The 25,574-nt window shown below is 40.5% G+C and overlaps 4 protein-coding genes across 4 annotated transcripts; 3 read left to right on the top strand and 1 right to left on the bottom strand.

The window, feature by feature from the left end:
- Nucleotides 1-100: 100 nt before the first annotated feature.
- LOC110856125 (60S ribosomal protein L23a) lies at nucleotides 101-1,273 on the bottom strand. Its single transcript, XM_022104568.2, has 3 exons — nucleotides 1,138-1,273; nucleotides 832-1,040; nucleotides 101-585 (listed from the first exon to the last, which is right to left on the bottom strand). The coding sequence occupies exons 1-3, from the start codon at nucleotides 1,154-1,156 to the stop codon at nucleotides 190-192; spliced, it is 624 nt and encodes a 207-aa protein (XP_021960260.1). The 5' UTR covers nucleotides 1,157-1,273; the 3' UTR covers nucleotides 101-189.
- Nucleotides 1,274-1,301: 28 nt separating this feature from the next.
- LOC110856124 (ras-related protein Rab-34) lies at nucleotides 1,302-2,928 on the top strand. Its single transcript, XM_022104567.2, has 8 exons — nucleotides 1,302-1,479; nucleotides 1,547-1,637; nucleotides 1,699-1,828; nucleotides 1,897-2,033; nucleotides 2,101-2,159; nucleotides 2,234-2,299; nucleotides 2,421-2,571; nucleotides 2,637-2,928. The coding sequence occupies exons 1-8, from the start codon at nucleotides 1,330-1,332 to the stop codon at nucleotides 2,720-2,722; spliced, it is 870 nt and encodes a 289-aa protein (XP_021960259.1). The 5' UTR covers nucleotides 1,302-1,329; the 3' UTR covers nucleotides 2,723-2,928.
- A 16,064-nt stretch (nucleotides 2,929-18,992) lies between these two features.
- LOC118437700 (nuclear receptor ROR-beta-like) lies at nucleotides 18,993-24,187 on the top strand. Its single transcript, XM_035856993.1, has 4 exons — nucleotides 18,993-18,996; nucleotides 19,075-19,161; nucleotides 22,926-23,546; nucleotides 23,967-24,187. Exons 1-4 carry the CDS (start codon nucleotides 18,993-18,995, stop codon nucleotides 24,185-24,187), a joined length of 933 nt encoding a protein of 310 aa, XP_035712886.1.
- Nucleotides 24,188-24,397: 210 nt separating this feature from the next.
- On the top strand, nucleotides 24,398-25,523 carry LOC118437675. The gene is made up of 2 exons (XM_035856933.1): nucleotides 24,398-24,490; nucleotides 24,579-25,523. The coding sequence occupies exons 1-2, from the start codon at nucleotides 24,412-24,414 to the stop codon at nucleotides 24,917-24,919; spliced, it is 420 nt and encodes a 139-aa protein (XP_035712826.1). The 5' UTR covers nucleotides 24,398-24,411; the 3' UTR covers nucleotides 24,920-25,523.
- The last annotated feature ends 51 nt before the right edge of the window (nucleotides 25,524-25,574 follow it).

Genomic DNA, 25,574 nt, shown 5'->3' with positions numbered 1-25,574 from the left:
TTTTTTATGCAGCAATCATGCCATGTATGTCGGTCTATGATGAGTGATTTACACACAGAATAATATTAAGGACAAACATGAAACAATTCAATTCAAAAGCTGTAATTTAACAAGAAAAAGATTAGTATATTTCTTTGTCTTACTAAGCTTGGAGGAAATCAGTAAAAACAGAGGAATATTTTGTTTTTCTTATATAATGCCAATCTTGTTGGCAACATCGAGCGCATCGAAATCCGCAGCCAGTCGAACGTACGCCTTCTTCTTGCCGTCAGGTCTGACCAGAGTATTGACCTTTGCTACTTCCACTTCGTACAACTTTTTAACGGCGGCCTTTACGTGAAATTTGTTAGATTTCAGGTGAACGATGAAGACGAGGGTGTTGTTATCTTCAATCTTCTTCATTGCGGATTCGGTTGTGAGAGGGTATTGAATCACGTTGTAGGCGTCCATACGACAACGACGGGGGGCGGCCTTCTTTGGAAACTTGGGCTTCCTTGGGGGGCGGAACGTCCTGGGTCGCTTGAACTGGATGGTGGGTCGGATCTTGCGGACTCGTTTTCTTTCGCCATCAGCGACTTTGATTACCTGGATATACGAATAATAATAAATTGTAAATAGTGATTAATTATTTTTACAGTTTTAACTAATTACATCATTTACATATAACACAAATCGACATCGAATGAACAATCTTATTAAATTCGTTTAAATCAGGAATGTGATGTTGTAATCACTCATTTCATCGAGATTCCCACATTATTATCATCCTTTTTATAACCAATATTAAATGATACTCGTTTAATACTGATAATTAATAATCAATTAGCATACCTTCTTCTGGATTTTGAGCGCCTTATTGATTGCTAGCTGTCTCCTTTTCTGCCTACTTTTCAACCGCTTCTGCAGCGCCGTCAAATTGACCTTGACCTTCTTGACCTTTGGTTTCTTCTCCTTCGGGGTTTTAGGCGCACTCGTGGTCGCGGCGGCTGGCTTCTTCTCCTTCTTAGCAGCAGCCCCTGCGGCCTTGGTGGGCTTCTTCTCTGTAAGGACAACAACAATTTTAGAAATATAGGGACAAAAATGATAAATTGTGATGGGTGGGGGTTAATTTGAGGGGGTGTGGGGGGAAATAATTACCTTCTTTTTTGGGAGCCATGTGGCCGAATATTTCTTCAATGGTGACGGCGAGAGGAGAGTGCGGCTGGTCGTTTGAGAGCACGTTGTCCCACCGCCAAGCAAACTCGATGGTTGCGCAGCTGACAGGCTGATTATGCAAATGCATGGAAAATGGAGGGGACGGGTTTTTTAGTGGGATGATCTTTCGACATCATGGCGACAACGACAACGACCGTGACCAAGATCAAGAGTCGTCAAGTCACCGAGTTTCCCATCGCGTGGGACGAGGCCACCACGCCGTATGCCCTCAACACGTTCACTCCTTCGGCCAGGACACTTTCGGATGTTGCTAGTTCTCATCAGGTAATTAATTAATTAATTAGTTTTAATTTTTGATAGTTGTATGATATTTAGTGTCCCTGTTTTGCAGTTGGACCGTCTTTCATCTTCCAGTTCTTCGTCGGGAGGACGTTCCAGTATTCCTGTACGACTTGCCAAAGCCGTTTTCGTGGGGGATGTGGGTGAGTAGAGTTTTTTTGGGGGGTTATATGACCTGTGATTGATTTATTTATCTTGAAATAGGAGTGGGGAAGACGTCTATTATCAATCGGTTTTGTCGCGATATTTTCCAGTCCCATTATAACGCTACGATTGGAGTTGATTATGAAATGGAACGCTTTTGGATACTCAACATTCCATTTAACCTACAAATGTAAGGATTTAAGGGAGAAAGTCTGGACGGGATAAATTGATAACGTTAATTTTCGGGTTAAATTTCAGATGGGACACAGCCGGACAAGAACGATTCAAATGCATTGCTGCAGCATATTACAGAGGGGCCAACATTGTCGTTACTGTGTTCGATTCAAGTAATTTAGAAAGCTTGTCGACTTGCCAGAGGTGGATGGACGATGCAGGTAAGAATAATTAATTAATTTGTGAAATTATTTGTAATTATTATTAGCATTGTATTCTTTCATACAGTCGGTGCCAACCGTGTAGTGCCTTTAAAATTCTTGGTCGGCACGAAAATTGATCTCGTGGTGAGGAAAAGAATTTAAATAAATTTAGATAAATATTGTGCATGCGTGTTGTAACTATTCAAAATTCATTTTAGAATGAAACACACCGAGACAAAATTCATCAAATGGGTATACGAATGGCAAACCTTATGGAAGCCGAGGTAATACAAAATTTCATGATAACACTCTTGCGGTATTATATTATGATACTCGCGAGATTGGAGTTGTTTCAAACTATAATTTAAAGATAAATAAATTAAAATTATCCTTGTTTCTCTCCAGTACTGGTCAGTGTCATCAAAGTCTGGAGAAAATGTGGAGCTATTTTTCCGACGGATTGCCACTTTAGCTTTGGAGACCAATCTGGCTAATGAAGCTACCGAAAATATTTCTCACTCAAGGCCACTAATGCAAATGCATAATCAATCATCATGTAAGTGTAGTTAACTAATTATTTGCAGAAAAAAAGATAAATTATGAATTTATTTCATTTTACAGCTCTATTACGCCCATCAATGTCTCAACAGCAAATGTGGGAGAATAGTCGTGGATCAAGAAAGTGTTCATCATGCAAAAACTTTTGATTTTAGATGATTGAATAGTTAAAGTATCAATTACTTTCCGTATTACTTTATTGCTAGTCAGTGACCCAAAGTCGATGCAAGCAACTTTTCGTGATTTATTGTTATTATTTGATCTCATAATTGCATTCCGGATGATTTATCTTAATCTTATGTATGTATCTGTTAGGACTTATTTCAATAAAAATATTTCTTCTAATGTATCTCAACATTGCATTGATATTGTAAAATTTATTTTGTTTGCAATTTTTTCAGCGTATTTTTCATTCATTTAATGCATAATTCATAAAATAGATAGATTATAACATTTATATGGCTTAATGTACTTATTTATATATCAAACAATTACTTTAGTAAGTCGCGAAAAGAGAATTCTCAAAATTTCTAAAAATAATAATTAATAATATGATCCACATATTTATTTTATTCATGGCGTCTTTGTTAAACATTTTTTTAACCAGTCTCATCTTGCCTCACGCTACAAATTGTACTTTCTAGTATTAATAAAATGCAAAATTATGACGTAAATGTTATATTTCGATTTTGAATGTTATATAGCTGCATAATAATTAAGATTGGTCAGTTTACAAATACAAAGAGTAAAAATACAACATCAACTAGTGACTAGAAAAGACTCTAGTGTCAAAATAAAAAAAACTTATGAAAACATTGGAATATTTTTCCTCAATATTCCTGAGAATAGTGTGTTCTAGAAGTTCTGGAAATATTACTCCTAATTTACCAAGAAATTTCCCTTTTGAAAAACAATGGAATATTTTTCCTCCGATATTCCTCAGAATGCACGTTCTGGAAGGAAATATTAATCCCACCCAATTTAACAATAAACATATTTCGGTACCGGCCACGAAGAAAACCCTTCCCTTCATAACCTTTCCTCAGGTACACCGCGGCTACCCAACTTCCCGACCCTTCACTTTGCAAATTTTACATTGAAACAGTTGCATGTATTTAGTAGTTTTTTAATAGATACGTACAATTAATTATTCACATCATATCATAATGTCGATACTTTTGGTTGTATTTAAACCCACTAGAGACAAGTTTTATCATATTTTCCACAATAGTTCGAAGAATAAATCCGTTAGCATTTTATATTCATAGATATTTGTGAACAATATCCTCCAGGAATTAGAAACGTGACAACTTCCAGAAATGTGCGGTTTGGTATCAACGATCGGTCAAAAATATTGAGTTACACCTTGCGCCTTATGAAAGCATTGGAATATTTTTCCTCCAATATTTTTCAGAATAGTATGTGCTGGAAGGTCTGGAAATATTAATCCCACCCAATTTACCAAGAAACCTATATCAGTACCTGCAAACTAACCCTTCCTCAGGTATCGCGCTACCCGACTTCCCGACCAAGTGACCCTTCACTTTGCTATGCATTTGCCTGCTTACTTGCTTCCTACCACATTTAACTTATCCTTAACTCCTTAACTGCCTCCAGTAAATAAAAAGCCCAGCATTCGACAATCAGTTCTCATTCGCAATTTCGTCCTCGTCCAGTAAGCAAGCTTCAAAATCAATCCACATCCCAACCAAGACGTAAAACATCCCCACTGCCCCCCATTAAACAGAAGAAGTCATTATGGAGATCGGTTACGACCTTGTCCCGAGACACAGCATCCACGCCAAGAAGACCAACCAGGCAACCAGTTTCAACGAATACTATCGGGAGTCCTCGGCTCAAAGGATGGAGAAGATTTCGCCACAAATCCTGCAAGGATTTGAGGACAAACCCTTCGTCGTAGACGCCAAAGAGGAGACGACAAGCTGGCGACAAACAAATCCACTCCTGATTGCGAATGTGAGTAATTTAATCTGGGTTTCATATTGAATTTGCAATTATTCGTAATTAATTTGTATGCGTACACAGTTGAGATTTTATCGCACAAAAAATATTTCATGAGATTATTTACGCCGTCCTGATAATAATTGCTGAAAATGAGTCGGATTTGTTTGCGACATTTGTCAGTACATATATTTTTAAAATTATCAAATTAGAATGGTTGGCTTGTTCTGTACGTATGCAGTGCATACAGAACAGACCAACCACATGCATACTATGCACGTGGTGTGTCCATATTTAACAAAGTAATGACTCATGAATCCTATAGGTATTCCATGCAACGGTTAATTGTTTCGCTGGGCTATCAACTACCAGCACAATATTAGATTACAGTTGTTATATATTTACATGCTTTGTTTATGTTGGATTATAAAATTTGATAATTGAATTGAAATGGTTGTCTAAAAAATACGAGATTTTGATGGAATTATTCAACTTAAAGTTTCATGAGTATTTGGTTGGTTGTATATGTAAGAAGTCGTTTACCATTTGTTGATAGTTGAGTTATTTGTGAGTTTAGGGAGATGATACCTCGTTGTAATGGTATGAGTAAATACGAGGCAAATTGAGACATTGAATGATAATTTCCATAAAACATCATCCAGTGATTGCTCGCTGTAAAATGTAAATACGAGGCGTATTGAGACAACTACTTATATACACAGTTAAATTATAACAATTAAGCTTTCTAATATTTAATTTTACTCTAATGCAATCACTTTATCCATATTTTTACAAAATATTCGTGCTCACAATATTATGCGAATTTTATGAATAATTAGGTAATAATAATGTAATTATGAAGTAACTAATATCCCCCAATTTATATCTTCCCAGGTCCTTGAAGTTATTTTCCCCCACCTGGACCACGCCTCCCTGAAAGCCTGCAGCCAAGTATCCACCCTCTGGTCCGTCATGGCCACCCCCCTGCTCCGATCTCGCTCCCAGATCCACCTCGAAGGCTCCCTCCACGACGACCGGAGTGACGCTTTCCTCTCAACGCTCACCCCCACCGACACCCTTCCCATGGCCAGTCTGACCTACAACCTCCACCACACCTCGTCCCCCTTCCTGTCCGAAAGAGCGTCCAATTTCTTCTCCACCTTCGGTCATTCCCTCACCTCCCTCACCCTACAAGCCTTCGCCCTCCAAGACCCGGCCAATTCCCTCGGCACGAACCATTTCTTCTCTGTCGTGTCCCAACTTGTGAGTCGCGACTGTCCCTCTTTGACCCACTTGACCTTGTCCCACCTCCAACAACTCGACTACGAAGACTCCCTCGACCCTGAGATCGAATCCCGACTAAGCTTCACCTCTCCTTCGATCCGTCACTTAACCATTTCCTTCGAAGGGAAGTCCTCCCTCGTCCGACCGAGACGCGCCTTGAACTGCACGGCCGTTTTGAAACGCCTCCTCGCCATCGCCCCCAACGCGATCACATTGGACACCGACTTCTCCCTCTGCGGGGAAGAAACTTTCACCTACTTCCTCATGACGCTGAGAGACGCGAAGATTTCGGGCCACCTGACCAGCTTCTCCCTCACCGGGGGCCCACTCGACAAGGTGGCGATAAGCGTGCAAAACTCAATGACCTTCTCCAAACTCACCTCGCTCAAGATCAACGCCCAAATCACGGCCCAAGTGCAGACCGAATTTGTCCAGTTTTTAGAAAAGTTGAGCCCAACGCTGCAAAAGTTTGAAATGGTTGGCGACAAATGGGGCAGATTTGGGTTGCAGGGGAGAATGGCGAGGTATGAAGAGGGGTTCACGATGGATTTCCCCCTCATGCCGAAACTCAAGGTGTTTCAGTTTCAGAATTATGAGGGCTTGCGACTAGGGAGTGAAGATTTTTTGCAAAGATTGCCAAATTTGGGGGAGCTGGTGATTTGCGACTTTCAACCCTCGTTGGGAGATATGATGCTGTGTCCACAGCGCACCGTGTTTGGGACAATGTTCGGTCCAAGACGTTACAGAATGGGGGACATCACGGCAAAAAATCCTAACGTCCATGTCAAGAAGGTCGTTCTTGATGTGGTCTTTGTCCCCTCGTTTGAGAATCAGGGCTCGATGGACAAACTATTAAAAATGTTTCCAAACGTGCAAGAGTTGGAGCTTACTGTTAGCTTCGCTTATCAAAACGTGTACGTGGGTCAAGTTTTGGACACTTTGGCCAGATCGAAGATTAAGAAGCTCAAGATCAAGTTTTTGCAGTGTGCTGAACTCAGATCTGAGAGGGTTGCGGCGTCATTTCATTCCGCCTTGGTGAATTGTTTGCCCAGATTTTCTCGTAAGTTAATTTCCATTATTTACAAATATGTATTAAAATTGTTGAATTGAATTGAAAAATCTAAAAAAAAATACTATTTTGAATGGAAACTTTATTTATTTGTCTGAATTACAGAACTGCAACGGGTCGACTTTATCTTGGACGACATGCCACCAATGTCCAGATTCACCTTGCCACTTTACATAGTCAAAGGGATATTATGCACCAGGTCATTGAGCGTCCTTAACCTGACCGGATTTTGCATTGGGGTGAGTATTTATTTATTTATTTCGATTTCTGAGATTATTTCTTATCAGCGAAGAAGTTTGTGACGAGTATAAATAAATCTAAATTTGTATATATTTTTATCTGACTGATTTCAGGAGGATTTTGAAGAAACGGAAACGTGTCGCCAACTCTTAGATAACAAATTGGCCCACTGGAAACTTAGCGAGAGTTTGATGCCTTATTCAGATTTTAGTCATTTCGAGTATTAATTAATTGGTTATAAGATTCTTTGTCATGATTTTAGATGGAGACTTTGAGTAGGTTTTGATAATTGAGGAGTTTTTTGGTTGAGATAAGTAGTCTGAGGTTTATGAGAATTACGTATTTCGTGTTTGTTTTTACATTATTTTTTACTTCAGCTATAATTGAATTATTACATACGTTAGCTTCATATGTTAGTTAGGAATTTTGCACATATTTTGAATATCTGACAGATATGCAAATTATGTACACAATTCCTATCCAAAATTCTAAAGATGTCAAAACAGATACATACTATCTGGTTTGGCATCTTTGGCATATACATTTCGTGAAAATCTTATTTATTTTTTCGTATTTATTTATATTTTTTAACTTAATTATTATTAAACATTATTTTCATAGGTTAGGAATTTTGTACTTATTTTATATATCTTGACATTGTAAATATTTAGTGACAATCTCTGAAGAATAAACTTGTAAGTTTTCAAAGTATTAAACAACTTTTACATTCGAGGAGGCGGATTGCATACGCATAATTTCCATTATATTTCCTTAAAAAATATGTAAATGTCATACATTAACTACTCAAAGGCATAAAATTACTAAAATATAAAGTATACATACAAGTACAAATCTGATTTAAATATAAAAACACCATTACACCTGCAACTGCATATTACCTACATACTTAGTAGGGGCAGGCTAAGTGTTAATAGCTAAAAACTTTAAAACCGCTGGAGATAATGATAATCTGATAAGTGCATTGGATTCCTCGTGCGATTTTACATAAATAGCATATATCACTTTTTAACTGCTTGCAAAGAATGCTAGCAGGGAAAATACTGAAAGGACGAGGGTGGCAATAATTTTTCACTAAAAAAATGGAAAAAGAAATGGCGAACTTTAAAAGTGTAACAGCAATCGAACGTGCACTTTAATTTAATCCAGCGGGCTATAAAAACGTTCATGGGGACCGGATCGACCAAGAACAGTCGAAGACAAATTTTTGGAAAACCTACAGGGACCACGCCCATCGTGAAGGCGCTGAAGGACAGAATCCGAAGAAATCTACGAAATTCCAACGGAAAATAGCCTCACAGCTGACATTGTTGACGCAGATTATCCAATGAGTACTCAAACTGAACCTTAGGCTTAAGGCTTTGAAATGTGGTACTTGCCAGCTCTTGATGATACCCGGAAAGAAAGCCGTAATAAGGAAATGAAGGGTCTTCCTCAAGCGGTACGCGCCAAAAAAGTGAACAGGATTCTTTTTACAGATAAGAAGATTTGCACATCGGAAGAATTTTTTGACAAACAAACTGCCATAATCTACGCAAAATCGGTCCAGCTCATCCCCCAGTATAGACAAAGGGTCATAAAGTCATATTATCCAGGTTTTGTGATGGTTTTGGCAGGTGGGAGCGAATTGTGGGCAATTCCTCTACATTTTCTCGAAAATGGGGGGAAGGTGGGGGAATCAAATTTCTTAAAATATGTTTTCGAGTCCGTGGAACATCCCCTAAGTGAGATCCAATTCACCTGAATCGTTTGGACCTCTCAGAAAGGCTCGGCACGAGGTTATAGTGCAAAAAATGACCCTAGCGTGGGTAAAAAAAGAAGTTCCGGACTTAACCTCCTCTTTAAAATGGGCATCATCCCTGCTGAATTTGAATCCCCAGAATATGAAATGTGGTCAAACTTAGTGACAAAGGTGTGTTCTAAGCCCCATAGAAGTGTGGAGGCCTGAAAAAAATGTTTGACCACGGAATGGAACACTTTGTCCAGGAATCAGTGCGTGCTTCTGCGAAGGACTGCAGGCGGTTTCTTCAGCGCTGCATTTATGCAGGCGGGGGAAATTTCGAAAACTAAAAATTGTTTTCTACTCAGAAATTAACTGGCTTTCCAATAAAACTAACTAGAACCTTGTAGGACAAAAACTGTTGAAGCTATGACGTTTCATTCTATTAACACTTAGCCTGCCCCCACTAAGTATAACATTATTCCATTATAAATATTTCAAATTTATTTCAATTTTAGTGCATGAGAAAATATTTATTTTAAATATGTAAATCTTGGCTAAGGGTGATCTACAGAAGGAACGACCAACTAACACATTAGCAAACACGGGTTTCCAATCTCATGCAATTTGTTCCTCGTCGTCTGACGTTTCGGAGAGATAATCGGATAAGGCAAGTCAAGAAACCATCACCATCATCATGAGCAACTGTTCCAACTCTAATACGTCCAAGTGCTGTGAGCCCCCCAAGAAGGCGTGTCCACCTCCGGCCCCACCACCATGTACCAACTTCCCAGCTACCTTGACCTTCGCCTGTCTTGCAGAGGAGTGCAAACCGGTCCCGAAGCCACCCTGCCCTGAAAAACCGAAGGATGACTGCACATGCGTTGGCGCGGCCTCGGCCTACGAAGAACCAAAACCAAAGAACAACAACTCAGATGATCAACGTTGCCCAATATCCACATGCCCTGGAGCTAGCAACACAGATGATGACAATTGGATACTTTGCGACCATTGTCAGACATGGTACCACACAGCTTGTGTTGCTGTTGTCGTCATACCGGAAAATGAGTGGCTTTGTCCAGATTGTTTCTCTTCACAAGCAATCTCATCTTCACAGAACTCAACTACTACAAGGAAAAAACACACCATCGCGTCAACACAACATTGGCTTAAATTAAACATTATGGAGGATCCCTCTGGCCAAATTCCAAAATCCGAGGTCGTCACCCGTTACGCCCACCATATTGAAACCTCTGGAGAAGGAAAAGTTCATGATGTCACAGTTGCAAAATATATCAATCAGCTCTTCCCAAACGCAACGCTTCTTCGTCCACGAGCTCGAGGTGCTACAAACGCTTATGTTGGAATTAGATGGGCAGACCAACCACCACTTCAACAACTTCCTCCAAACCAAGCTGACTTCTTGGGTTCCTCTTTAGCCAAGTTGAAGGGGACCGTCCCAACTTTGAGAAGAGTCCCGCGTGGTGCAAGGAGTATCGTCGCTCAATCTCTGACCAAAATTCTCAAGGAAATTGCTTCTGGGAATAGCGAGGAAAGTTGGAGAAAGCTCCTGTTCTTCCCGTATGCTACGCTTCCAGTTCCACAAAAATCGGACCAAGTAAAAAATCTGACCACATGGGTGAAGACCCGCACTTCTGAATGAATGGGAAAATAACTTCTCCATCCCGCTACCACATCCACCACGCCAGTTCTCGCAACGGAGCCCCCAAATTGATTCAACTGTCAAGAAAGTGGAGGCCAAACTCGCAGATGGCGACATTCGAGGAGCAATTCGTCTTGCCTGCTCTGATGACACCATAGCCCCAAACGACGATGACACTCTAAGCGTCCTCCGTACGAAGCACCCGGTACACCCAGAGCCCACAAACTATCCACAACCACTAGCGGATGACTCCGTGATTGAAGCAGTACACGTTCCTGAAGTAGCTAAGGCCGTATCCACTTTCCCCCCAGGTTCGGCAGGAGGACTCGATGGTTTGAGACCCCAAATTCTAAAGGACCTACTCAGCTGCAATCAGGGGGAGACAGGAGAACACCTCGCCCAAGCAATCACAGATTTCCTCAACCATGTGATTGCTGGAAAAGTCCCTGCAAAGCTGTGCCCACTATTATACGGAGCATCTCTCACGGCGCTGAGGAAGAAGACTGGGGGTATCAGACCCATCGCGGTGGGAAATACGTGGCGCCGACTCGCCGCCAAGGTCATCCTCGCTAAGATTACCCCCCAACTTATCGACCACTTTTCACCTCATCAGTTAGGCGTTGGAATAAAAGGTGGCGCTGAGACCGGTGCCCATGCCGCCCGTGTATACTACAACTACCCTCACCACACCCCCAAAGCATTCCTTAAAATTGATTTTAGGAACGCATTTAATGAAGTGAGAAGAGACACTCTACTGCACACTGTTCGTGATAATTTTCCATCAATCTTCCCGTTCGTGTCCCAATGCTACGCTAACCCGTCATCACTTTTCTTCGGGACAACATCTCTCCCTTCGCTTCTGGGTTGTCATCAGGGCGACCCTTTGGGCCCTTCTCTGTTTTCTTTGGTCATCCACCCCATAATCAAGACTTTGGACACAGAGCTAAACGCATGGTATCTCGACGACGGGACTATCGCAGACACCCCGGAAACGGTACTAGCAGCCCTTGAGAAAGTTTCCAGAATGGGTGAAGAAGTGGGGCTTTATCTCAACCACAACAAGTGTGAGGTTGGAGTATTGGGGGCGGACGACGACACCATCACCCAGATTTTTCAAGAATTTCAAAATTTTGCCCCAGGAATCCAACTGATAACTAGAGAAAATGCAACATTATTAGGTTCTCCTCTTACCAACGAAGCCATGGAGGCGGTTTTGGCTGCCAAAACGGAGCAATTGGCAACTTTCTCCAAACGTCTCAAGAAAATATCTGCCCACCAGAGCTGGGTGATTATTGGTTTTTGAGGGTGGATTATGGATTATGGATTAACCACAAAATAATGTGGATTGTGATTAAATTATTTTCGTGAGATTAATTTATGTCAGGATTAATCCGGATTAATCCATACATTCTGGAAATTTCAGGATTATGGATTATGGATTAATAATCCTGATTAATTTGGTGATTAATGATTTTTACACTATATCTAGCGCAACAAATTTCAACTATGTGGGTTCACATAAAATATTTAAAAAGCAGTTTCAATTGATATATATAGTGCAAGGCAGCGAGAACATGTTGACTCTTCAAATGGTAGCTGACAGAAGAAAGTTGTGAGAACTTGAGACTTCAAGCTACACAGAGTGGGATGAAATAGAACTATGGGAATTGAACTGAGTAATCCAGATTGAGAATTAATCATGAATACGTAATCATGATTAATCATGATTGGGATTAATCTGGATTAATAATCAGGATTAGTAATCATGATTGGGATTAATCGGGATTAGTAATCCATAATCGTGATTATGGATTAAAGACACCTGACGGGATTATTCCAGGATTAATTCTCATTCCTAAAAAATCGGGATTATGGATTAGGATTAATTCTAACAAACTACCGTTGCCGGATTATAGATTATGGATTAATAATCCTTAATCCGGGATTAAAATCCATAATCCTTAATCAGGATTGTCCCAGCTCTGCTGCCCACTCAGCTTTCTTCCTCCTCCGAGCTTCTATCTCCATACCTCGTTTAATATACTTTCTCCGATGCTCACCGTCGTGGAGAAAAATGGAGGCCCTCGCTCTCTATGACGCTACACTCAAGGACGCCCTGGAGGGGATCCTTAACTGCTCACTCTCGGAGGCTGCATGGATGCAGTCCTCTCTACCCGTGAAAGAAGGTGGCCTTGGGGTCAGACATGCTGAAGATGTAGCGATACCGTGCTTTCTTTCGTCAGTCTACAGCACCCAACCCCTAATGGAACAAATTCTTCCGGTTTACCTACATGGTTCCGATGCCGCCATTGCGGAAGGAGAGGAACGATGGACTTCTCTTGGCCCAACTAATCTTCCTCCCAACACAGTGAGAGGATTACAGACAGCATGGGAGCGCCCCATCATCGACATCACAGTGTCCCACTTAGTCGTCGCCGCAGCCACGTCTGAAGATACGGCTCGCCTATGTGCTCTTCGCGACAAATATGCAGGAATATGGCTCAACGCTCTCCCATCTCCTCAAATCGGCACCCTTCTCTCGAACGAGGCATTTCGCATCGCAATTTCCCTCCGTTTAGGTTGTGATGTTTGTCAACCCCACACTTGCCCGTGTGGAGCGCAAGTCAGTTCACGAGGATATCATGGTTTATCCTGCCGACGAAGTGCTGGTCGGTGGTCTCGCCACGCAGCCGCTAACGACGTAATCGCGAGGGCGCTTCGATCAGCCGATGTTCCCTGCATCCTTGAACCACCCGGATGTTCACACCAAGACGGAAAGCATCCAGACGGGATGACTCTCGTTCCGTGGGCAAGAGGAAGATCCCTTGTGTGGGATTTTACCTGCGCTGACACCTTCGCACCTAGTTATCTCCCCGAGACAGTCCGCCACCAAGGAGCAGCAGCAACAAAGGCAGAAGATAGAAAGAAAAAATTGTACGCCTTTCTCCTGGACCGATTCATCTTTATGCCCGTTGCAATTGAGACGACAGGTACATGGGGTCAGGAGGGGTTATCCTTCATTAAAGAGATTGGACAACGGATCGCTACCGCGACTGGAGAACCACGCTCCACAACTTTTCTCCTCCAGCGACTCGGCATTACAGTTCAACGTGGAAATGTAGCTTCAATCCTGGGGACACTTCCACCAGGAAAAAAGTTTAATGAAGTTTATTATATCTAAAACTACCATGTATTTTACAGACATTGTTACTCTGTACAGAAATAAGTGTATTTTATTAACAAATTATAAATATTTCAAATAATCACGCTTTACATCATTGTCATCCAAGATTTTCCGAATTTCACTGAATTCCACATTTTTATCACAATCATGAGTCGTTATAAGGGCGTCGATGGGAGCGAAAATAATAAATCTGCGCGTAACATGACCCCAACGTCGTGCTCGGCAAGTTGGTGGGCGCAATGTGCTAACAATTGCCCTCCCTGTTCCCCTAATTGTGTCGAATTTTGACTACTTTTATCAGCACTTCAGCAGTCAATTGACGAACAGCAATTCAACTTTGCAAAGTTGAACCATGCCGAAAATTGTCCGTATCGTCCGGCCGGAGGGGCCGGGGTGCTACCAGGGTCACGAGATGAGGAAGAGGACGAGATTGACTGGCAACCGGAAGTGGGGGTGGAAAGTGATGAAGATACACAGACTATTTTCGATTAGAATTACGAAATTATGAGATGAGAGTAATAATTTTAGACAAAATGAGAATTTGTTAATGATTTACGTGATTTGGCCAAGAAATCGTAGTGAATTGACATCGTTTCTATGGCGTGGTGCCCCGTGTAGAATGATAACACGATTGCTTGACATTTAGTATCTAGGTAACTCTTGTGTCTTTTAACGGTTGCGACAAATGGTGGAGTTACAAATAAAATAATTATTTTTTAAATCGTTGGTACACGTCCCCTGGGCCTGTGTACCAACGACTTTGACCTTTAATAACTTTTGAATGGGCAGACATAGAGACTTCATTCTTAAAGATGAAATCATCGTAATTTTTAGCTTGATTTTTTAAGATCAAAATCTCGAGGGTACTATTTCGAGAAGTAAACTTGAAATATCCAGTGTGCAGCCTTTACTTAGCCCGAGTCAGGGTCAGTGTCAGCTTCTAACTTTTAGTCAGACGACCTGCACCAACTACTATACGTAATCGGCAAAAATGTTCCCATAATCCAGCATGCAAAATTTCAGCTCCTTGACCAATTTTAAAACCATTACGGGTCTCAGTCTTCTGGGCTGGGCCCACAAAAATATTCATATTCAATGAATATGAATATTATTCATGTTCTTTAGTCCGATGTGCATCATTTTTATTCTACCAATATAAAAAGCAGTGTGTCACCTTGTTAAATCTCTGTGGAAAAATCTTAATATTTACTTCATATTTTTCAATCTAGTCTACCCCACGGGGTCATGCCAAATTTCAGTCTTCTACGAGTGTCAGGAGCGAATTTCATCTTTTTAATACAATTTTTAAAAATCGATGTGAGTCACCCCCTTAAAGGTGTCTCCACATAAAAATGTTACCAATTTCAATTCGCATATTCTTTCATCAGGGGCCATTAGCAATCTCTGCACTAATTTCAGCTCGATTGGATAATTTCCAAAAATCGGTATGGTATCGGGTCCCTCCAGTCGAAAATTTTCCCAATTTAAATTCATATTCTTCAATTAGACACCATTAGCAATCTCGATGCCAAATTACAACTTTCAACGAGGATTTTGAAATACTCCACCCACCCAGATGACCACCACCGGTCAACCACTTAATCGATTTCGCCCATCTTCAAACTTAACTCCTCATTTGTCACATACTACATGTATACCAAATTTAAAGTCGCTAGGACGAGTTTAAGGAAAGTTATCGTAAAATGATCGGACGGACAGACAGACGGACATGACGGTTTCATAAGCACTTTGACTAAAAATCACATTTCCAAATTTCCCATTGTAACCAATGACATATTTTCAAAAAATTTTAGTTTTCTAAAAATGAAAATTTATTTTGTAACTCGGCCATTTGTCGTAACCTTATAGATTGATAAAGTGTCAAATAATCTTGGAATGATAAAATGTCAAATAATCTTGGTCACTGACTTATCATCACCAAAATTTGCATACTTATCGTGAACGGTGCATCCAAAAATTGAGATTTCTCGCAAAATGTCAGCTAAAAGTCAAACTGAAGTGCACGATCATAACGGTGACGAATCGGAAAACGATGCAGGTGGTGGTGCTTCTGCTAGCATCGCCAGCCAGAAAAAATCCGAAAATGTGAGACGATCCCCCTCCAAAACGCACAACATTCCAGTCCTCGAAGCATCTCATGTCAATTTCCACTCCACCTCCAACCAAGAATCTGACACCGATCCGAACACCGACGATCCCGAAGTATTGCCAACCTCTGCCGGACTACTCGCGAACCCCATCGTCCTCCATGAAACGATCACCATCCACCGAACCAGAGTCATCGATGCGACCGGAACTGCTGCGAGGAATCACGGCTCAGACTCCGATATTCCCAGCACCTCGTCTGAAATTCCGCAAAATTTCTGCTATGCCCGACAACCCCCGACAAATCATGGCACGTATGCCTTCTCCTACTACCCGTACAGCAACCTTTCTCCGTACCAGGCACCACCAACATACCACCAAAACTACAGTTACGGATACCCCTATTCCCCCCACTACAATTGTGGCGACAACAATCACCACCACGATAATAATCACCCCGATAACACCCTCATCAGCAACGAATCCGACTCAAATTCCAACCTCTACGGATACTTTTCATGTCCTGCCACAAGCACTCAACCGGCGCAAAGTGGGCTCGTGAATATTGGCAGTTTCGACTACGACGAGGACTATGGCGTCGGGCAGCATGCTCGCTGTAACGAGAGCTACTACGAACCTCCCCCACGGCTACCAGACGACGACGAGGAGGAGGACGAGTACTTCGAAGACGATGTTGAATATGGGGGTCAAGCGTACACCTTTTACTCGTCTGCTGGTTCATTTCCGGCGTCTATTTCGTCCTGCCAATGTATCAATTGCGGTAACGGAAGTGGTCAGCATTCGGACGACTACGAGTCACATTGTTGCGGTTGTGATTGTGAGTCATCGAATAACCAAGGTGTCTTCGATGTCTCGGGTTCATACCAGTATGAAAATGGAAACTCGTCGGATCAGACCGGCGGTGGTGGGACTGAGAATACTTTCACTGCAGAATATCACGGAACTTTCAACAATTTTAATCCAGCCAGAGACGATGGGGACGAATCTGACCCTGATTTCGAAGATTTTCTCAACACGTTTCACACCATGGGGTTGTCCAGTCCGGTAAATCCGAGTGGTGGTGGTGGTGCTGGAGGAAGTGACAATAATGCAAGTGAATTCGTGGCTTAATAAATTTATTGTAAAGAAAAATACTATTCCAAATTTAAAATTGATTCGATATATGGAACAATAAATTATTTGGGTGAATGTTTAAGAATATAAAACTGTTCTGTTTTAGTCGTATCATAATTTGGGGAGGATTTTATTAAGAACTGGTGAAAGTCATAAAGTGAAAGTAAATCACAAAAATGCTTAAATATTTACATAATTGTTCGGCATTTTAAATTATTTGTATTTGGGTAAACGGTTAAGACAAGAAAACGATTATGTTTCATAATTTCAGGGAGATTTTAATGTAACAGATAACAGATAATTTCTGGTGAAAGTCAGAAAGTGAAAGCAAATTTTCAATTATTTTGCCATAATTTTTTCCGTCTTCATGGTGAAAGGCAATTAGGATAAGTTCCCAGATTTGAAATTTTGATATTTAGTTCTTGAAAACTTTGACAAAATCGATTCGTATCAATTAATCCAAGAACCATGCAAAATTATTGTGCTTACCCAACTCCATTCCCTACTTATTACGGAGGCTGTTATCGGGGCACCCCGTACCAAACAAGGTTCGAAAACTGTACCATAATTCCCGGCGTAAATCGACAAGCTTCCCCGAGCAACGAGTTACGAAATGATGCCGACCTTTTGGCCCGAGACGCGCATCGCGGAATGGACAAGTGCGCCGCGTCCCTGCAGAATTCCCGCAGCGCTTCGATCAACGCTCGCGCCTTGGGCCACAGCTTCACCGAATTTTCCACCGACTTTTGCTCCTTTGCCGATAACGCTACCAAGTTCTTAGGATCCATCACTTATCCCGATTTCAGGCTGGCGACCCATCCCAAACCCACTTTTAATGAGGTTGGCGTATGGAAAAGCATGGATGAAGATTTTTCAAGACAGATGGACTCGTTCTCCGTGATGAAATACTTTAAGGACGATGACGCCAAAGAGGTCAGGAGGAGGAGACCTTGTTGTGAAGAAAATGTAGATCCAGCCGAGTACAGGAAACCATCAAGATGGTTTTGGAAGACGCAGTATACGGGTCAAAATCTAGATCGGCACCCTCAGCGAAGGCATGACCAGTGTCAACTTTCCCCCAAGGATGGATGTGGTTGTCCTTAAATGATAGAAATCGCCATCGTCAATAGGAATTGGCTTATCTTTCTCTTGACTTGAAATTATTAAACTGCTTGAGACTCTGTAACACAGGTGACAAAAATGAATTCATACATTTGACAGATTTATTAATAAATTTCGCGTAAAAATTGAAAATCCCGTTTTAATTATACATTTATTTGCAAAATTACTGAGTGATGTAACTACGCTGCTGTTAGATCCACTCAAAAAATGAACTTTCACCCCGTAAAAACCACCACTTTCACCCCAACTGTCACGCATTTATGTCCATACATAAACTGTCAGTGTCACTTTTACCTGCACGAAATCATCAAAATTTTAAAGGACAGCTTATTATTCGACAATTTGTATCGTGCAGAATGGTCACGCCATTTCACTTTCCCCGTATAACAATAATAATCCATGAAATGCAAGTCGGTATTTCAACCCCTACAAGATTTCTCTGTATTTACGGTATGAATACGAAAAAGGGTTGAGCAAATCCGGGTATCCGTCCTTATTTCTCGGGAAGACCACCCACCACCCGCAACCCGGCATTAGCGTAACGTATGTATGCTAAGCTAATACCGTGAAACTGCGACTGCTTTCTTTCTTCGTCTCACCTTGCCTTCCATGAAAATGAAATGCAACTCACTTCACTAAAGCAACTTTACTACCCACAAAACGAAGGTGTTTCGTCATACTACGTTTGATTTAGAATTTCTTGACATGGTGACCTACACGACTATTTGTACGAGTGATTTACAGGTGGTGGTGGTGGTGCTACTGTAGGCTGACACTTTTTGTTAGTCGTATTTGAACGGTTGTGGGGGACTGAGCGTTCAGTTTTCTCGGAATTTCCATACATTTTCATAGAAATATATGCATCTCGGCGTGGGGTCGTATTAAACTTCAAAATTAGTCTGTTCATCACCAAAAGGATGGGTAAGCGAGTACTATTTTTTAAAATGAAATATGTGAAATGAAAAAGCATTATTTTGATTACATTATGTAATTTTCCAGGCCGGACACTTCCTGTTCCCGTCCCTTGCAAAGTCTGCGGAGATAAATCGTTCGGAAAGCATTACGGAGTTTATTGCTGTGATGGGTGTAGCTGCTTCTTTAAACGGTCAATTCGAAGGAACATCAGCTATAGCTGCATTGGTTTGGGAAATTTTGACTTTTTTTTCGATTTTTTATAAAATTGTGCATGGTCCTACTTATCGGATTGGATAACTAGTCCGTAATCGGTTGGACAGATTGAGTTAAAATTTCAAAGGGTGAAAGTGCAGGTTGTAATTACATATATCAAATCGAAGAAATATGAGACGAATGTATGATTTGAAAGTAAAACTGGGGTGGGTCGTTCAGTTCATAGTGATTTTAAAAAAATGAAATTTAATTGGAGAGGAAGAGTTTTAAATAGAATCAAACTTCATAAATTTGTTTATTGTAATTGGGTTCATACATAAGCGCTGTTTTTAATTTTGACAGTTGATTATTCAGTCAAATTAGAAATGCATGAATTCCATTCTGTCCATAAGACAAAAATATAGAGCTAGCAGATTCTTAGATAATCGAGATAATCTGAAGTATCTTATCGGATAGGATAAAGAAAGACGACAACCCTGCATATTATTACATATTTAAATACATGCCAAAAATTTTCAGCAGGAAGTGGTTCATGCGAAATTGACAAGAACCGAAGAAATTGGTGTCCTGGATGTCGACTGAAGAAGTGCATTGAAGCAAACATGAATAAAAACGGTGAGAAAAATACAAAATCTCGAAATAATCTTAAAATAAGAAATCACAAAAATAATCAGGCTGCATTTTTACTTGGCGTATTTTTTCTGCATGTCGCTTATCTTACTTTGTCATCGTGCATCATGCTACAGAAAATGGGCACATTTTGGCCGAGATATTTGCATCCGAAGAGAAGAAAACGCGCAGTAGAAAGTGTAAAATTTGTCGACTTTTCTGCGCGTTTTCTCCTTTTCGGATGCAAATATCTCTGCCAAACGTGCCCATTGGGAGATCGTGTCGGTTGCAAATTTCATATAAATTAATCTTAAAGTAAGAAATCACAAAAATAATCAAGGTGCATTTTTATGTCGCTTATCTTGCTTTGTCATCATGTTATAAATACATATGGTACATTTATTAGACCCACTCCGCTCCCCCAAGGCCCATCATCTACATATGTATGTACATACATACCTCTTATCAACCCACTTTTATCAAGTGTATTATACGTACATATTCTCGACTCGGATTGATATGAAGTGTGTGTCCATCCCTCGCATATTGTTGTCCAATGGAAGCCAGAAAGAAAGAAAGGAGAGTTAAAAGGCACAAGTATAGCTTTGAATAATTAATGTCCAGAAAATTGACCGCGTGTCAAAAGAGCATGTAATTTCACCTTTTCCCTTGTCCTCATTATTCCATTCGAAACCATTTATTCCTACTTATCTATTCTTCTCATACTTATCTTAGATATACCCTTGCAACAAATACGTACGTACATGCAACAAAATAGTGAGCAAATTATAAGTTGTTGGAGTAAAAATGAAAATAATTTGAGCCACAAAAAAAGTATTGGTATCATCATTCTCTGCATTAGAAGACATTGGCCGCGGAAGAGTGGGACAAGGGGACAAAGTCCCAAGGTTATTTGGTGTCCCCATGTTATATAAACTCCGGCCGCCCCTATCCCACAATGTTAATGTCCCCACAGCTTCCGCGGCCACTGTTAGAACATAATGTATCGACTGGATCGAGCCCCCATATAATTTTTCTTGTCCTTATCCATCAGCTTAAGAAGCTTAAGAAAAACACAAAAGTTTGGCAAAGAGTTGAAAGTTGGACAACTTTCAACTCGACATTTCACCAGAGTGAAAGGTAAGAAGAAAAAGAAGGCGAAATAATAAAATGAGCGAACTTGAATGATAATAATGGAACAAAGGGGAACGTCGATCGCATATAGCGTGATGTTGATTATATGATTGTGTCTGCATCAGTGGCCGCGGAAGCTGTGGGGACATTTACATTGAAGGGTTTATATGACGGGTAGATGATGCAGACATCGAATAACCGTGGGGATCTTGTCACGCTTCCGCGGCCACTGGTGTGCATGCAGGTAGTGTAATCACACCTTTCTCTTGCGTACTTATTCTTCTCTCAAAATCCAACAGGAAGGACAATAAATAATGATGAATAAAGTGGGGGGCACGAATATGCAACTCTTGCTCTGCTGCTGCTCTTGGTGTATGAAATCTCATCTGAATTAGTTATGATTTGTGCACACGCTTGACACGCTTCGCTTTTTATACGTACATACATACGCAATGTTATTTTGCACCCTATGACAAATTTTGTCTGTACAAACAACCCTTGGTTGGAACTATTTAAGCATGGAGGTCTCCAACAGTATGCTCTCCGATTTTGGGGAAATGATAGTGCGAATCAATCACAAATTTAATTTGCAAAAGATTGATCTCCCAATTTGCACGTTTGACAGAGATATTTGCATCCCAAGAGGAGAAAACGAACCTTAAAGTTGACAAATTTCACACTTTCCAAATGTACTGCGCGTTTTCTCCTCTTCGGATGCAAATATCTCTGCCAAACGTGCCCATTGGGAAATCGTCTCTTTCGCAAATTTCATACCAATTAAACTTGTCATCGATTAACGCTAATTTGCTCAAAATCGGATCACATACGCTGGGAGACCTCCATCCCAAGTAAGAAGAGAAAGTCCTATGTTTACCATTTCTCCATCAAGTCGTTTCAAGTACTTTCATAATTCTGTTGTAATAATGCAAATCAAGCGAGTGACAAAGAAAAAGCGATGTGATGTGGAAAACTTCATCGTCATATTATTGAATATGACCGAGTGTTTATACCCAAGGAGTACGCACCCACCACTTTCTCCCGAGAGAGAGGAATAAAGTGTCACTCGTCATCAGTCAGTCAGCAGAATGAACAATTGAACTATTGAACTGTCCAATGGTTTCCAGTGGCAGGGTTACTTAAGCATTAATCATAACCTGGCTGAACTCACTCCACTTCTGCCTCCAGTTTGCTTTTCGGTTAGGGCACGATTATTTAAAGGAGGAGAGGATGACAATGCACACCTGAGAGTTTGATTGACGGGTGAGAGTACATTTATCTACGTATGTACATAAGTTAGGTATGTATGTATTTACATGGAAAAGGGATAAAGTGCAGGAGGGTACTTTTTTTACATATGTATTTAGACAATGACGACTCGTGTATTGTTTTCTGTTACGTGTTATGTCATTTTCTTGTATGGACAAAACAGTTCTAGAATTATGTAACTTTCCCCCATGCGATTTTGTTCGTAGGAACTTATTTAAGGCAAAATTTCCCCTTAAAATTATGCGCGTTAAATTGTATGTAATTGTATAATCTTTTGTACATATCTTGTATGTGCATAATCGCCTCAATTTTTTAAAAATAAATGTACATAATCGCCTGAGTGTAGGTGAAAGCTAGCAATTTTTTAAAGAATAACACAAGTTATTATCCTCATAACACGGTTAGCAAAATGGTTATTAATAAATTGTACGCATATTTCTTAATACTTTGTAATTGTTCGCTGTCCAGGAAGATCACGGTCCCGGAAAGGGATAAAAAAGCTGTATAAAATTTGCAGGCAAAATTTCCCCCCAAAATTATCTATGTGGGTTAAATTGTAAGTATGTATTTAAAAAAATATATAACACGCAGGTTAAGTAGAAAACGAAATAAAGTTTAACTTTGCTATCGAGTATTAATCTACACTGATTTTCAAGATGGAATATATATTTTTGGAAACTTTTTTTTTCAAATACTCTTTTTTTTAATGTTAGCCGTCCAAGAAGAACGCGGTCCTCGAAAGGGGTCCAAAGGCTACACAAAATTTCGCTACTCTCTGGAAAAGAAGAACAGGAAACGAGGTCGACGGTTCAGACACGAGTCGCCGCCTTCTTCCTCCATGAATGGCGATACAGGAACGGACTCCATGTCGCCACAACCCCCGTCTTCATCCACATCCCAAAGTATTGGCGAAGTACAGAAAGTAAAAAGCGTCGATCCTACTACAAAAATTGAGCAAGATGGACACCACGACTTAATAATTAAATCGTATTCCGAGCCCAACAAAGCACATCATAAAATTCATCATCTTCATCAAAGTCCAAGTCTCGGGGGGTACGGGCGGAAGCATGGACTTTCTCCGTGGCGACCTTCTCCCAGTCAAACCACCCCCTTTATCACGACCATTTCAAATTTGTCGACGACGACAAAATGTGAAAGTAATCATTCCTGGATGTGGCCTATGCTGCTGAACAATTCGACATTTTCTGGAGGAACGCTGACACCTTCGGACCAGTATTTGCAGGCGTTAGTTGCGCTACAAAATTGTCCAACTCGCAGCAATATTCCGTCCACGGCAATACTACCGGCACCACCGCAAACATCGTTGTTTCAAGGTGGATTGATTACTAAGAATATGGAGGTCTCTCAGCGTATGCTCGCAAATTTTGAGCAGATTAGTGTCATTTAGTCACAAATTTAATTAGTATCAAATTTGCAAATAAAACGAGCTGCTAATGGGCACGTTTGGGAGAGATATTTGAATCCGAAGAGGAGAAAGTGCGCAGTAAATTTGGAAAGTGTAAAATTTGGAAACTTTACTGTGAGTTTTCTCCTCTTCGGATGCAAATATCTCCGCCAAACGTCCCCCTTGGGAGAGAATTTCTTTCGCAAATTCCAGATTAATTAAACTTATCATCGAATTATATTTGTTTGCTCAAAATCGGAGAGCTGGGGACCACAATTTTAAGTAGTTTTTTAAATTCAAAACTGACAATTATAATAATGTGTATGTCCGGTTGACACTTTTTTTTCAGGGAACTATATCCTAAACATCTTAACCCTGACGATTCAACATGCTCGGTCTCACCCACCATTTGCCTTTTTTGAAAAACGGCTTCAAGACACGATTTTGCAGACGTGCTGGAATCAGTTGGTAATTCTGCACTTGTCTCTGCTTGGACTTCCTCATTTCTCTTATGAGGCATTATTTTCAATGGAAATGGGACCCACGATTGGGTACGTCGCCCTAATATAAATACATGTGATGTGTAATCAGTGGCCGTGAGGACATCTCGGACATTAACATATAGTGTAGGATAGGAGAAGGAGAGGTTTATATAAGACGGGGAGATGATGGGGACATCGAATAATAGTGGGGACATTGTCCCTTTGTCCCCACGCTTCCGCGACCACTGAATATATATGTAGTGTATAACTAAAATCTGTAATTCTGTCTTTTTTAGTCAATTCATATCATCAATGTCTCAAATCTGTATGAAATTCTGCATGTCGCCAATTGAAATTTCTTTCCTCGAATCTATAATTTTACTCCGAGCTGGTAAATACATTAAAGTCGCAATTGATTACGCACATTCTTATAATAATTATAATGCAAAATGCAAATTATAATAATTTGCATTTTGCAGACATTTCTAAACCCAACGTGCCATCATATCTTCAGCTCGGACAGGAAACCAGGGTCGGACCTGAGACAACGATACTTTCACGAATTGGAGACATCAATCTGGACTCTGATGCCAACAAAATGACAAAATTTGCGTCGTCATTGACCCACGAAATGGAACCACTCTATCAGAAAACGCTGATTGCCCTGAGTCTTTTCCTCTCTCAGAACTACCCCCTGCAGCCTGTCCGATTCGGAAATATCTTGGCGTTTGTGGAACTACTTCGATCCGCAGAAACGAAAGGCTTCTTCGAAAGGTTGATTCCCTTCCCCGTGCTAAAATTTGTTTTGGATCGGTGTTAAATGTATTGGAACCAGGGTTTCACTGCGGTTTTTAATAAGTGTACGGCGAAAATCGGTTTTAACCACTGCCCAAAATCGGTTTTGGGTCCGGAATTTTTGACGTCCAAAATGTCCAAAAGTGTCCAAACTATTTAGAAAATGGAGCAAAATGTTACAAGTTATTCATTATTGAAGCTTTCGATAAGCAGTTGACGTATGTATGTGTAATCTTCTCTTAATTCTTAGCATTTTGGCGTGTAAAATGTGTAAATTATGTACATATTATGTATGTATGAATGCATGTAGTGCTAATGTTAAGATGCGTATCTCAATTCATGCATTAAAATAGTTCACTAATATACACACATACGATACCAGATGAAGGCAATCATAAAAGAGTTCTAATAAAGTGAAATAGCCCCATGCTAATTTCGTATTAGTTTGGATGCAAACAATCAAGTGGTTATCACATAATCTATTCTTTCTTAAAGCTACATACATGAAATGAAGCTTAATTTGAGATTATCGATAACCTTGTTTACTCGAGCATCATCATCTTAAAAGAATCGACCTTGTCTCTTTTCCTAATCTGCACCCAATAACACATGACACGATACAGCACGGTTGATTATGCAAAATAGAGTAAAATATGTATATATAGTGCTTGCATATGTAA

Source organism: Folsomia candida, unplaced genomic scaffold, assembly GCF_002217175.1.
Source record: "Folsomia candida strain VU population unplaced genomic scaffold, ASM221717v1 Fcan01_Sc015, whole genome shotgun sequence".
NCBI classification, from domain to species: domain Eukaryota; kingdom Metazoa; phylum Arthropoda; class Collembola; order Entomobryomorpha; family Isotomidae; genus Folsomia; species Folsomia candida.
Note: the sequence above shows the minus strand (reverse complement) of the source record. Positions and strands in the feature narration are given on the sequence as shown.